Source organism: Sander lucioperca, chromosome 12 (assembly GCF_008315115.2).
Source record: "Sander lucioperca isolate FBNREF2018 chromosome 12, SLUC_FBN_1.2, whole genome shotgun sequence".
In the NCBI taxonomy this organism is placed as follows: domain Eukaryota; kingdom Metazoa; phylum Chordata; class Actinopteri; order Perciformes; family Percidae; genus Sander; species Sander lucioperca.
This window is the reverse complement of record NC_050184.1, coordinates 4,315,033-4,329,214: the sequence shown is the minus strand read 5'-3', so window position 1 is coordinate 4,329,214 and position 14,182 is coordinate 4,315,033. Positions and strand designations below refer to the sequence as shown.

Here is a 14,182-nt window from a genome sequence, read left to right as displayed (position 1 = left end):
GCACTTAAAGTCTCGTTCTGTGCGGGCTCCACGTATGCGTGAATCTCGCGTTATTTAGGCACACCAGCAACAACCACATACATACCCCGCTTCACTGGTAAAGATGGCTGGTGGAACGTGGAGAGCCACTTGAGCTTAATGAAGGCTTGATGTAAACTTCGCTGCTACTTTGCTTTGGCTCCCAAACAGATGACGAGTTAGGGAGAAGTACGCCGTCACATAGTGATGAGGGGAAAACGTTGAATTAAGGTGAAGTGTTTTAAATGGTTCACAGTTTTAGAAGCATTTGATGCCAAATGGCGACATCTGCTGGCCGAACTGTCTTGTGTATGGATGGATTAACCCTTGTGTTGCCTTCCCGTCAACCTTGAAGAAAAGTTTTTTTCGATGTTTTTGACGCCATTTTTTCACAGTTTTTGCTTTTTCCAACGTTTTAAATTGTTAAATTTTTCTTCTACACATTTCAGTGCTTATTTCTACTTCCCATATTTTCTGATATAAAACAAAAAAATGAAAACGGGTAAATTTGACCCGAAGTCAACACAAGGGTTACATCTGAGTAAAATAAATAAGAAAATAAAGGTAGGCTACATAAACTCTAAATAATAAAACTATAATAATTAGATATACATGGTCCTCCATTTAAATGAAATCTTACTACAGTCAAGCTCTTATATATTAATAAACAATCACCTCTAAGCAGTTCGTTTGCAGATTTTCATTTCATACATTTCAGGGATTTACAACAATATTCCACAGCGCGCGCGACACCTCTCTGGTACGAGTGTGACGTAGCGAGGCCTCGAGTCATTTGGGGGCGGTCACGTGACTTTTGGCGTGGTGAAGCGAGGCATCGAAACATCTCGCAGCAGCGATACTTCTGCAACGAAAGGTCGATACTGTGTCCGGACAACGTCCGCTTCAAGATTAACATCACTAACCGTTACAGACGAACCCCCCGAAAGCCGCGAGCCTGTGAGGACGTGCGGGGCCCAGCGGATTTGACAGCAGGCAGACTGAGAGGTCGAGAACCGCCAATTCCAGCTAGCTGTCAGCTAGCTTGTTACCACTGTTAGCTAGCTGACTGGCTAGCTGTCTTCCAAGGCTGGTGCTGCAGTTAAAAGCTAAATCAACTACCTTGCAACACGCTAGTTTTCGTTCTTTCTATTTTAATAAATATCGTCGTAATGCCAACAGGGGCTTATTAGCTTCGCGGCTAATGGAGCTTGGGGGGCTGAGGTGATACCCAGGTTAGCCTGTTAGCCTCACCTGATACAGGATACAGGATACAAGCTACCAGCAGAACATGTTAGCGGTCGCTCATTTATTGCTATTTCATATGCGTTGGTGGTGAGGCCAGTTCGTCACGTCCTGCTCCTTTTTTATAGCATGTTTTGTTTCGTTCTGTTCCCTAGGTACTTCTCTGGCAATGAAGACCCCCCCCCCCATCAAGGACAGGACGCCTCTTGAGAAGTAGGCTACATCTTTTTCGGAGGATTGGTCACCTCTTCTGTTCTCTCACATCTCATTCTTTCACTCGTGTGTCCTTGTCAGATATGTTTCTTGGCTGTTTGAAATGCATTGCTGCCGCTGGTTCTCCTCTGGCAGTGGAGACCACCGCTGTCAAATGGGAAATGTTGAATGTTGTCGTACCAGAGGCTTAAAATGATTGTAATGTTAAACGCGAGGCATAACCAAAAGAACGAATAGGCGTAAATGTATAATTTTATAAAACACGTATTGACACGCCTACAAATCTTTTTCAATCAAATATATTGAAGAGGCTATGTGTCCACATCAGTCTGAAAATGTTTGTAGAATTAAAGTACAAGACAGCACGCATATTCTACATGAAAACAGGCCATAAGCTAAGGTTACTGGTGCATTCAAAATAACTGGACTTGAACACAGCTTACCTTTTAGTGAGAAAGTTCAAGCCCCACCTCTTGAGTCACTGTGTGGCTGCGGCAGGAGAGACAGCCATGCTCGCACACGCAGACTAAAACCCACTGCTAGTTCTAAAATGGTGAAGTTATCACACATTATGGCACTTTTGGCATTATTGATACGTACAGAGGGCATGGTTATTGTACAAATGTGATCATTATCGTACGTCTGGCAACACTGCTGGAGAGCCTCAGGGACAGGAAGCCTCTGGAGAAGTAGGCTACATCATTTTCTGAGGATTGGTCACCTCTTCTGTTCTCTCACGTCTCATCCTTTCACTCGTGTCCTTGTTAGATATGTTTAAACAAACGAGCAAGATAACAGGGCTTATTTGTTTAACTGTAGTGCAGTTTTTTTGTTTAGATGTCAAGATGTTTAATGATTTGGACTCCAGAGAAGAAGGGGGAGCTGTGGGATGAGGTAGTAGTTTGTATAGTTTTAGGATCACACCAGATCTGGGAGATAACTATACAGCCTACTGTCTTTCTCACGGCAACCCAAACCATCACCTACATGACGGAGACCGCCTGCCTATCCACATTTTGCGTTCAGTTGCCACCGTGACTGAAGCCTCTCTGTTGCCATTGGTGACCAACAGTGCTCCAAAAATTATATCCCAAACTACATTCATTTCGCCGGTTATATTCGGTGTATTGCTGTCCTGGGTGTGTCCCTGGTTGTTGAGAAATTGGACAGCGGCCAGGAGACAACGCCTCTCCCATGAATTCAGTCTTTCTGTTACTTCAGCTTCAGTTCCTCGGCCACAGAAGGAGAATCCCCTGCTGCAAACATGACACCAATATGCACTGAGAATATATTGCTCTGTAAAATTGCAGCTCAGTTGTACACGTTTAAATTTTAAGATTTGAACTTACAGGAGGGTGGAACGAGTTGAGTTCTGCCCTCCCACAAATCCACAGGACTAGACCACACTATAATTTACAAAGACCCAACAATTCCCCCAGGAGCGTGACTTTGGTGCAACAATGGCGAGGACAATCTTCCTTTAACAGGCAGAAACTTTTTGACAGAACCTGGCTCTGGTGTTACTACGTCTTTACCGTGTGCCAGGGCAGACGTGTCTGTAGCTGTGTTGTGGTGAGGTAGTAAGTTGTGTTGTTGTGAGGGGTGGGATATTGCGACCCCTATTTTGGAGATACAACTATACAACTTACTGCCTTCCACAATGTGGCAGCAAAATGCACTATGGTCCAGCTTTGCAGTGTGCGCAGACCTTGCAGTCTAGGGTGCAGACATGTACATCCTTTCCCTTTTTGACCGCCCTCATTGCATGTTACGAGTAAGATGGTTAGGTTCTCTGTAGACAGTGCATTACATGATTAGTGTTTTGTGTATATACAGTGGCTTGCATAAGTTTACACACCCATGCTAAAGTTGACTAAAAAGAGGAATAAAAAACATCTTTTGGAAATTGATCTTAATGCCTTAATTACAAAGATTAGGAAAAATCCAACCTTTAGGGACACCAGTTTTCTTTGTGATTGAATAATGTATCGTAAATAAAAAATAAAAAGCTGCAACCAGAGAATTAATGGAGAGTTACTGTTTAAAAATGACAAACCATTTATGAAATATCAAAAAAGGTTGACACATTTCTGTCAGTCTACTAATCTTTGCAGCTTTAAACTAAATATCTTTGGCTTTTGGACTGTTGCATTCTACTATATACATTTTTCATTCACCTTGGAAATAGGTGAAGTCCTGCCTGAAATCCCTAATATTATAATATATTGATATTTTATATGCTGTATTTTTCCATCAACTTTAAAATAAATGAGATATCTTTAATAACTGTTGTTTATGTGCTTTGCTATATGTCATGTTGGGATATTTGTTTTGTGATTTTTAGCCAGTCAAGTGAAGGATTAATGACTGCAATGATGAAATAGGTTGGGTATAATATACATACTCAAATATTATTTTGAAGTACTTCTACTTAACTTAAATATTTCCATTTTATGCTACTTAACCGTCCACTCCACTACATTTCACTACTTTTGGTACTTTAAGTATATTTTAATGCTAATACTTTTGTACTTTTACTGGTAGTTGAATGCATGACTTAACTAGTTACAAAGTATTTCCTCACTGCGGTGTTTGTACTTTTACTTGAATACAAGATCTAAGTACTTTCACCACTAATTAAAGTTGGTATGCCTTTCTTGTTAAAACCATGTAGTGGACATTGTCTCCTGATGCATCAGTTGGTCGCCTGAGCTGACCTCGTGCAGCTGCAGAGCTGCTGTGATTGGACAACATCCCTCATTCATGTTGTAAATCAGCCCGGAGGGGGCGTTCCCTGAAACGCGCACTGATTGGTCAACTCAGACCAAAGCGGGCGGGGCGTATGTGCTCGTCCACTCCGCATCATCCACGCTAAGGCCAAAGAGGAGTCAAAATTAAAGAGCTCTCTCACAGTCTGTATTTCGAATATCGAAAGTTTACTGTATTTAACTGAGGTCGTTAAGGTTATTCTTCACCCCAGATGAGGTGAAATGTTATTCCATAAAAGTCTCATAAACAGTCTAGATATAGGTGTATTTCCTTTTCTCTTACTGTCTTTATTGTGACCATTAGGCTATGCACCAAAGTACATCTGATTCTTCGAGTATCCAGAATAGGATTTATTAAGTCATGCAGGACTAAACAGCACATTATTTAAAACAGGAAGACGTGACTTTAGCAGACAGGAAAACTGTAGATCAGGGTTTTTTTCAGATTAGTGTGAGACTGTGGGCCTCCCCTCAGACAAAGCTTGGAGCAAGAAGCGCTCTCTACCTGCTTAGTTTCACTCAATTCCTTAATGCCTATGGGATCATGAATGGTCTACACTCAACAATTGAGCCAAGATAGCCTAATACTGCTGTTTGACATAACTTCAGACTATACCAAATACATGAAAAAGGTCTGTATAAGGCATTAGTTTCTAACTCTGGGAAAGTCACAAACTACTGTATCTCTGAACCAAATCACATATATGTGGTGATCTTTTGATAATATTTTTCCACTTCCATTCACTGAGCCTCCACTGAAACTGTTAGGAGCAACAAAGCTGAACAAGGTAAATATAAACATTTGAATATGCGCAGATATGTTTGTTTAAAAAAAAGTGTGTATACACATACTGTACATATGCATACAAATACACATGTAAACCACTTGATGGGGATTGTAAACATGAATGCAAAAGTGCAAATGGTGCTGGAATAAATAAAGAATTATAAATATAACAGGTTGCATATGTTTATTTGATCTATCTTATATAGTACCAGTCAAAAGTTTGGACACCTTCTCATCCAATGGTTTTTGTTCTGTACTGTAAGGTAACTCCTGCCTTCCTATTCTGATTGACTGACCTTTATGTCTTAGAGTAATGAGAGACTGTCATTTCTCTTTACTCAGTTGAGAGGTTGTTGCCAAAATATGGATTACTACAGGAGTGGAACAGGGCTATTTACTGTATACCAACACAACTGATGGTCTCTAAAGCAGGGGTCTTCAACGTCTTTTAGGCCAAGGACCCCTAAGCTGAAAGAGAGACCGAGTATAGGGGCCCCACTGCATATATTGTATACAATTGAGTTGCATATTAAACTAGGCAGAATGGATGGAAAGAAATGGATATTATGTATGCATCATGTTTAAATGTTAAACATACATCTAGAAGGCACAGTGACTCCTCAAGCTTAACTGTATGGCTACCATAGGTACCTACAGTAAGCTTATCTTGTGTTAATAATTTAATTTCATGGGTTTTTTTAATTTTCAGACTTATTTTAATTTTTGAAATAAGAAACTTTCAAAAATATATATCTTTGTCATAATTTGGTGGCCCCCGGGCACTAAGAAGAGGCAAGAAGGCAAGAAATATAACTTTGACAAAGCTGTTAATTGAAATGCATTCAGGTGAGCTGTTGAGAGAATGCCGAGTGTGCAAAGCTGTCATTAAGTCAGACCACGGTTACTTCGAATAATCTAAAATAATACATATTTGTTTTTTTGTATACTACATAATTACAATAATATAATGTAAATAACATAATATATAAATATAATTTATTTTATTTTAATAAGTCCTAAACTCCCTACCAGTTGGTGGCGGTAATGCACCGTTACGTTGCCAAATGAAAAAAAAGCTCAATCAGAAGAAGACTAGCAGCGACTCCTCTTCTAATACCAAACCAACATGGCGAACATTCGGTGTGTCAAGGTGAGGAAAGAAAACACTGCATGACTTACAACATATGCTCTGAGATAATATGACGCGTTTTACTTTAACACGCTTGTGTTGTGATTTATGTGCGTGTTTTTCTTTTCTCCCTGTTAGCTAGTTTTCCTCGGTAGCTCAGAAGTTTGATTATGTAGCTAACATGTTGGAGATCAATGAGTCCACACAGCAGCGCCCTCAGCAGTGTGTTTGCTAACCTCTGCTTTCACTGACATTTGGGTCAGGAGTTTAAATGTTTTAAAGGGTTAGTCCACCTAAAGCACAAACATAATGTAGTTCGTCACTTGCGTTGAGTGCTCTCTGGCCTTGCAGATCGTTCTCGCTTTATTTGCCCTGGTTCTGAGATATCCCCGGCGGTGGAAAGTAACTTAATAGACCTTTTTCACAGCAGACATGTTGACATGTCACAGTAGGAAAAGCACAGGTGTATTCAAAGCCATTAATGATGGCTGCATTCCACTTAGGAGAGGCCCTGGTATTGTGCATGCTGACTCACTGAAATAGCTTACTGGGACACTTGATGGAATTGAGCCATTGTTAAGGTTATCAATTTCAGCTGTGCTTTTCCTACTATGACAAGTCAAAATGTCTGCTGTGAAAAAGATCCATAACGTTACATTACTCAAGTAACCGGAATGCTGTCCATGCTCGGACACTTTTTGGCTAATATTCTATCAGAATATCAGTTTAAATACAAACATTAATGACGTTGTAATGTTTTTAAGTTCATTTAAGGGTGTAAAATTGAAGTGTTTTTTCATTTACTTTAGCTTTGTATTCAGTGGACTAACGATAAAAGATTAAGATAAAATGACATGCTTCAAAAACTCAAAATTATTCAGTAAAAGCGTCTTCATTTTCACTGTGATTGGAAAGTTATGCTGCGTTCCAGACACGTTTTTTAGCCCCCAAATTACGACTTCAAGTCACGACTCATGACTTGGTAGCGTTCCAGGCAAAGTCACGACAAACCCTTCTAGCTAGTGTTAGCTAGCGGCTACCTAACGTTGACATTAGCTAGCACTAGCTGATACTAGAGATTTCTAGTCGGCGACATATTTTGGGCTTCATTTAATAAACATAACCTGTAGTAGTGCACAATCGTATGTGTATTGTTTTGATTATAATGTGCGGAATTACTTTACGTTGCCTATTTATGTCTATTTATTTCTATTTCTCACCGTTAGTCACCGGCGTCTGTACAGCATCAACAGGGGTCGCCATTGAGGTTTATGTGTGTGTGACGTCAAAAACTGTAACTGGGAGTACAACGATCTGGTACGAGTTCATGGGTGGTAAGCTACGGGTTTGACTGCCGTTCCAGGGCACTTTCATGGGTAGAAGGTTGTGAAAACACGGGTTACAGGTTGCCTGGAACGCAGCATTACAGCCTTCTTAGTGCTTTCTCTTATCAAAGTCATCAGAGCGGATATGGCCAATAACCGCAAACGCTGTCCCAACATGGACACACTTAACGTTACTCTGCTTAAGTACAAATTCAAGTTTACGTTACTTGTACTTTTACTTGAGTATTTCTTCTTTATGCTATTTCATACTTCTTCTCCACTCCAATTTAGAGATAACTACTTAAGGAATAGCTCACGACTCGCTTTGATCAACAAGTTTCCCAGCTGTCCAACTCCCAAATGCTGAAGTGATGCCTCCACGTTTTACATTACTCTAAGCATTAATCAACGCCCATGTATCTCAGTGACCAGTTTTTCCCCTGTGATTTAACTTGTTTTAATTTTTCTGTTTCCCTTTTCCTGTACTCCCCTCCCTCCTATGGTCTGTGTGTGTGTGTGTGTGTGTGTGTGTGTGTGTGTGTGTGTGTGTGTGTGATAGGGTATGGTTGGCCTTGTGACGGGCGGTGCGTCCGGTCTGGGCCGGGCCACTGTGGAGCGGCTGATCCAGAACGGAGCGTCTGCGGTGATCCTGGACCTGCCTTCGTCTGATGGACCGGCTCTGGCAGCCAGTCTGGGGGACCGCTGTGCCTTCGCTCCTGCAGACGTGAGTCCAAAACTCACCAGACATGATCTCATTGCTGTCATTGTTGTATGGCCTGATAAAGGGTTTTTCAAACTGGACCCCATTTTCCCATGCATTGGTGTCTAAGTAACTAATATGAACAGAAAATTGGTCAAGTATTGAGCGAGCGAGAAGCTGCGAAGCGGGCTGCAATGCAATCCTATGAGGCAATTGCGCGTCATTAATTTCCGTCCACTAAAAATGCTGTTTTTTGCCACCGACGGGCTCAGATTGTTTTTATAAGTGTCTGGCAACATTATGAAAAGGATCCCTACAGAGAGACCTTTTTATTAAACATGAAACGGCTCTGAAATCGCCATCGCTAAACCCACCAGACTCCATTCAAAGAGCTAGCATATTTTCACATGTAAATGGGTGAACTAAGGGTTTATTTTAAACCAAACCAGTAGGGGTGTTAATCTTAACTTGTCTCACGATTCAATTCGATTTAAGATTATCTTGTCAACGATTCGTATCCATTCAATATCACGATGCACCGCGATGCGTTACCAGTGACGGTTTAGAACCGAGACGCCCCAACTCGAGCTAGTTTCCTGTGTCTGTGTCACTAGGGCTCCACCACGGCCACGCCTCTTTAGGAGACCAGCGGCAGGTCCTGAGTGTGTTGATTCCAACGGGAGAAGTGAACGTGAACACAGATTATGAGCGAATCATTTCACCCCATACTCACCAAAGTAGATCTTGGACCCATTTCTCACAAGCCACATATCTCCAGAACATTCTGACACTAACATTTTTCAGACGGACACATCAGGAGAAAATTAACTTTGTTTATAACCTGTTTCTGTCTCAGGACCAAACTCTCGCGAGATCTGGCAACACGGAGAAGCTAACGTCAGCTAACGTTCGTGAACGCCCTAACAAAACTAATCTCCGGGATGCTAAATATGTCTTTTAGCTGTGTAACTATCTAACGTTAGCAAAAGAACATATTAATAAATTATTCAAATGTGACTTTTCATTCATCCACATGACGTTCACTACGCGTTCAAACGAGGCCACGCCCCTTTAGGAGACAGGAAGTGTGTACCGTTGCATACCATTGGCGATCTTTAGTATAAAGGATCTTTGGTGTTACCTCTTCAATATTATTATATATTGCTACACGTGGTTTTTATTAACAAATTCAAGTAGTCCGACCGGAAAAATCAACAAGCAACATCAGTAGGCTATAATCGATTATGGTCTGTCACTGCATCGATGCAGAATCGTCCAGGTCCGCATCGAGATGCAGTGATTAATTTCAGTGGAAAGACGAACCAACCAACCAACCAAAGGTCTATCTCCGTAGAGAGAAGGTGTACTAATTGCCTATTAGTACCAAATTAGACTTAGAGTAGACTAAGGCTTAGTTTTTTTTTTAACTTTAATGTCCCCGAGAGGCAATTTGTTGTACAGTACAGGCATATCGACACATAATACACAACAATGAACCAGACCTCTACAGCTCCCTTTATCTAACACATAACATGCACACATCAATACATGGAATACAGTAAAAAGGAGTATGTTGCACTTCCCTAAAAGGCCTAATGTCATAAATAAATGAAACTACTGCACAGTACTTCACATATATTCCTCTTCCAGTCATGCCCCTCCCCACATCTTATTTAATTAGGCAGTCCCTCCAGGATTTCGCGATGTCGCGATCGTGGCAATTCACGCAAATTCAACCAATCACGCGAATTTGGTGCGACTCGCAATTTTGACCAATCACCGCAACTTTTCCGCACATTTGACCAATAACCTGAAGTTTCCCGTGACTTCAACCAATCACAGCAGTCCCACGTGCACTCTGAGAGCCAATGACCAATCGGGAGTGAGAACGGGTCGATCATTTCCTTGTTTTTGATATGAAGACGAGACGTGTGTGTGACTCATTTACCAACAAAACGTACAGCGAAAGACCGTGCAAAAGATTTCAGACCGTCCGATACATTTTAACATCAATGTAGACTTTAACGATTTAAAAGTCGCTGAAGTTGCTGCCGTTTCCATCCTGGCTGTCGGCTCTCTGCAGCGGGTGGGGCTGCTGCTCCGTACCCCCCGCGACTGACGCTTGCACACACACAAACAGACACACACACAAACAACACACACACGGTGGGTGCAGGAGAAAAAGGAGATGAGACGACACGATGACCTAAATTGAGGACAGCTATGCTCGTTATTGTAAGTGCAATGATAAGTTAAAGTCAGTATTATCAAACCGTATGAATGTGTGTCCCAGGCCAGGATAGGAAAATAACTAACAATGTAAAGATCAGCAAGCCACTGACAGATATGTTCAAATTTGATTCATTCAATAAATTATTATTTTTTTGTCTTAAATCCACCAGCCATTTTCATATTATACCAACATTTACAGCATCCTGAGCCTTTTAGGTAAGGTTACTAGGAAAACTCAGCCCAGGGTAATTTTATTCTCCCCAAAACAAGTTTCCTTTTTATTTTGAAAGAACTATAGAAAAACAAAATCGCAACTTTCACTGTCTCACGCAACTTCATTGCAACAAACATACAAAAGACATCGCAACTTTTATCGCAATTTTTTACGAAAGCTCCTGCGAAATCAGGCATTTTGGGCCGCAACAATCTCAAAAAAAGGCTGCGAAATCCTGGAGGGACTGATTAGGTTATTGCCATGGGAATGAATTGAGTTTTTTGCCCTTGTTATAATTTGCAAGATAAAAACCATAAAATACAGTTGAAGGCTGTAAACTGGAGCTTTAATACACTCTCAGCTCCAGCAGATGGCACCCACACGTCATCCAACACTACCACACTACAGAATGTGGTACATGTTGTTGACACGCCGAGTTCAAGCTCCAAATTATTTATACCGGACCTTTCTTTAGTTCTTGAATGCAAAATTAATGAACCAAAAAAAAAAGTTATCTTCATTTGGTGTATTTCCACATGTATGTTTGGTGATTATTTGTGTTGTGGCCTTGTCGTTTCTTAGGTGACGTCGGAGGCAGACGTGCAGTCAGCCGTGTCCCTGGCCAGAGAGAAGTTTGGGAAGCTGGACCTGGCAGTTAATTGTGCCGGCATCGCTGTCGCTGTTAAAACGTACAACTTTAAGAAGGACCTCCCTCACAGCCTGGAGGACTTCCAGCGTGTAATCAATGTAAGATGTACTAAAAAAAACACTAGTAGAAAAACAAATACCAGTGGGTGGGAAGTAACTAAGTACAAATTCAAGGTACTTTACTTGAGGATTTGCATTTTATGCAACTTTATACTTCTACTCCACTACATCCCAGAGGTTTATATTGTCCTCTTTTTAATGTCTGACAGCAGTAGTTAATTTTACAGCAGATGAGTTTTTCATCCCCTTCCTGTCCAGTGAAAACCTCATATCTCCAGATGTGTTGATGTTGAAGGTTTGTGATAAACTGAAGGATGAAGAGTTTGTTCGGGTTGAGAAAGTACACTACAAACATACAGTATGATGATCTTATAGAATATGATGCTTTGCAGCAGATTAAACTAGCCAAGAGTATATAAGGGAGTTCAAATGAGCACAACCTGAAACATCTACAGCAGTAAAATACAACATACACATGAATGCAGCAAAGTAAAAATACTTTTACTTTGATACTTTGAATTGCATTTTGCTGATAATACTTGAAGTTATTTTGAATGCAGTACTTTATCTTGTAGTGGAGTATTGTATTAGTACTTTTCCTTAAGTCAAGTATCTGAATACTTCTCCCACCGCTGGACTTTTCTCTGTGTATTTCCTGCAGGTGAATATCGCAGGAACCTTTAATGTGATTCGCCTTGCTGTGGGTGCGATGGGGAAGAACGAGCCTGATGCCGATGGCCACAGAGGCTGCATCATTAACACGGCCAGCGTGGCCGCCTTTGATGGACAGGTCATTTGAAAACACACACGCAAACCTACACAAAAAAAAGAAATAACCAAGTTGTCGCTCCGTTTATCAACTTCTTTTTTTTGCTCTCCTTTTTCTCCTCAGGTTGGCCAAGCAGCATATTCGGCTTCTAAAGGTGGCATCGTTGGAATGACCCTCCCTATCGCACGAGACCTGGCACCCATGGGCATCCGAGTCATCACCATAGCACCCGGTTAGTGTACTGTACATACCTTAAAGAGTGTAAACATCACACAACGTTTTCATACTTCAGGTTTTTGTACGGATTAAACAAACAAGATGTAAAGTGTTAATTTGTGAGCTTCAGAGATACTGGTAGGCAGATTTTTATTTAATCTTTTGACAGAGCCGGGCTAGCTGTTTCTCCCTGTTTTTAGTCTTTATGCTAAGCTAAGTGGCTGCTGGCGAGCTTCATATCTAACGTACAGACATGAGAGTGGTCGCGATCTTCTCGCCTAAACTCTTGGGCCCGAACTTGAATATGGGTATTTCCCGAAATGTAACTAACCCTTTATAAAAACAAGGTATGAATATTTACTTTCACTTTTAAAAAGAGCTCAGTAATGTTCCTGAAACAGCTGGGCACTGTATTTTTTTTAAGAAATGTTATTCAAACAGGAGGAAATAGTGCATTTGTTGGGAACTATTTTCAGCTACAAAGTAATCCACATTTGGTGCTCTAGTGAGCAGGATGCTGTATGTGGGATTGAGTCAAAAATAAAGTACACTGTGTGTTCATGGTAGGGCTGGGCAACATATCAATGGACATTTTCACATGTTTTCTTTTCCATCTTCTTTTCCAATAATTGTGGCATTCTATCCCTGTTTCCCATGTTCAATCATATGATCTGAGTTATCTTTATTGGCTAAATGTCTCTCCCTCCAGGTCTGTTCTCCACGCCCCTCCTGGCTGGTCTACCAGAGAAGGTGCGCTCCTTCCTCGCCCGCCAGGTGCCCTTCCCCTCGCGCCTGGGAGACCCCGCTGAGTTTGCCCACCTGGTGACAGCACTGGCTGAGAACCCCATGATTAATGGGGAGGTGATCAGACTGGACGGAGCCATTCGCATGCAGCCCTGAGACAGACGGCGTGTGTGTGTGTGTGTCTGCGGGGCCACGATAACAAGGCGTTGATCACCACCTTCCTCAAATTAAGAACACTTTTATGTCTGAGTGTGCGTGTGCCTGGCTACCTGGTGTAGTTTTGTTGTAGAAAGCTGCATACAGTAAACATAAACTGTGATGGATCAGAAACACCATTTATCAAGTTTGTGTGAGAGAAAGTGTGTAAAAATGTCTGTACATCATTCAGAGCATTGCAGTACTTTATGAACTCCACCTTGGTTGTTTTGTAAACTAATCCAGATTATAATAAACCTCCGATGGGTTTGATTATCTATTTCAGAAAGTGTAGAAATTTTATTGGCATACAGGGTCTTTCAAATCCTCCTGATCGCACAACTAATTTCAAATTTTTGTATTTTAAAAAGATCATAACCTGTTGTGTATGCACAGCTGAGGGTAAGAAAGGCTAAGATGTTGTGAGTAGGGCTGTGACGATAACCGCATCACCGCAATACCGGCGGTGACGTGCCGCTACCGCATATTTTTTATTTATTTTTTTCTTTTTGCTCTTTGCTCGCGGAAGTTACAGGAGAACAGATATCGTGTGATATGAAATATAATGAAAGCAATAATCGTGTAGTTATCGTCATCGACTGTCTTCTATTCTACATTCAAGAGTTTATGGAGAGAAAAAACAAACTTAAAGCAACACCAAAGATTCTTTTGTACCTTTAAAATAATGTTTCCAAAATCATTTCAGTGGTTCATCAACTCGTAACAGGGCGAACGGCACTACTGCATTCGCTTTGCGGCCCTCTATCAGCTATAACCGCACTATGCAAGTTTGCCAGATCGGGTAGCGGATCTGTAGTTCGAATGAGACACGACGGTTAAGGTAATGACAATTCCGCTTCCAACCTGTAGGGGGACCGAAGAGGAAAAGTGCTTTAGTGTTGCTTTGCTCATCACTTCAGCT

General features: G+C 41.3%; 1 protein-coding gene across 1 annotated transcript; it reads left to right on the top strand.

Annotated features, from left to right (window-relative positions):
* Positions 1–6,048: 6,048 nt before the first annotated feature.
* hsd17b10 (hydroxysteroid (17-beta) dehydrogenase 10) lies at positions 6,049–13,545 on the top strand. The gene is made up of 6 exons (XM_031312341.2): positions 6,049–6,178; positions 8,042–8,206; positions 11,211–11,375; positions 11,998–12,126; positions 12,229–12,337; positions 13,031–13,545. The coding sequence occupies exons 1-6, from the start codon at positions 6,155–6,157 to the stop codon at positions 13,219–13,221; spliced, it is 783 nt and encodes a 260-aa protein (XP_031168201.1). The 5' UTR covers positions 6,049–6,154; the 3' UTR covers positions 13,222–13,545.
* The last annotated feature ends 637 nt before the right edge of the window (positions 13,546–14,182 follow it).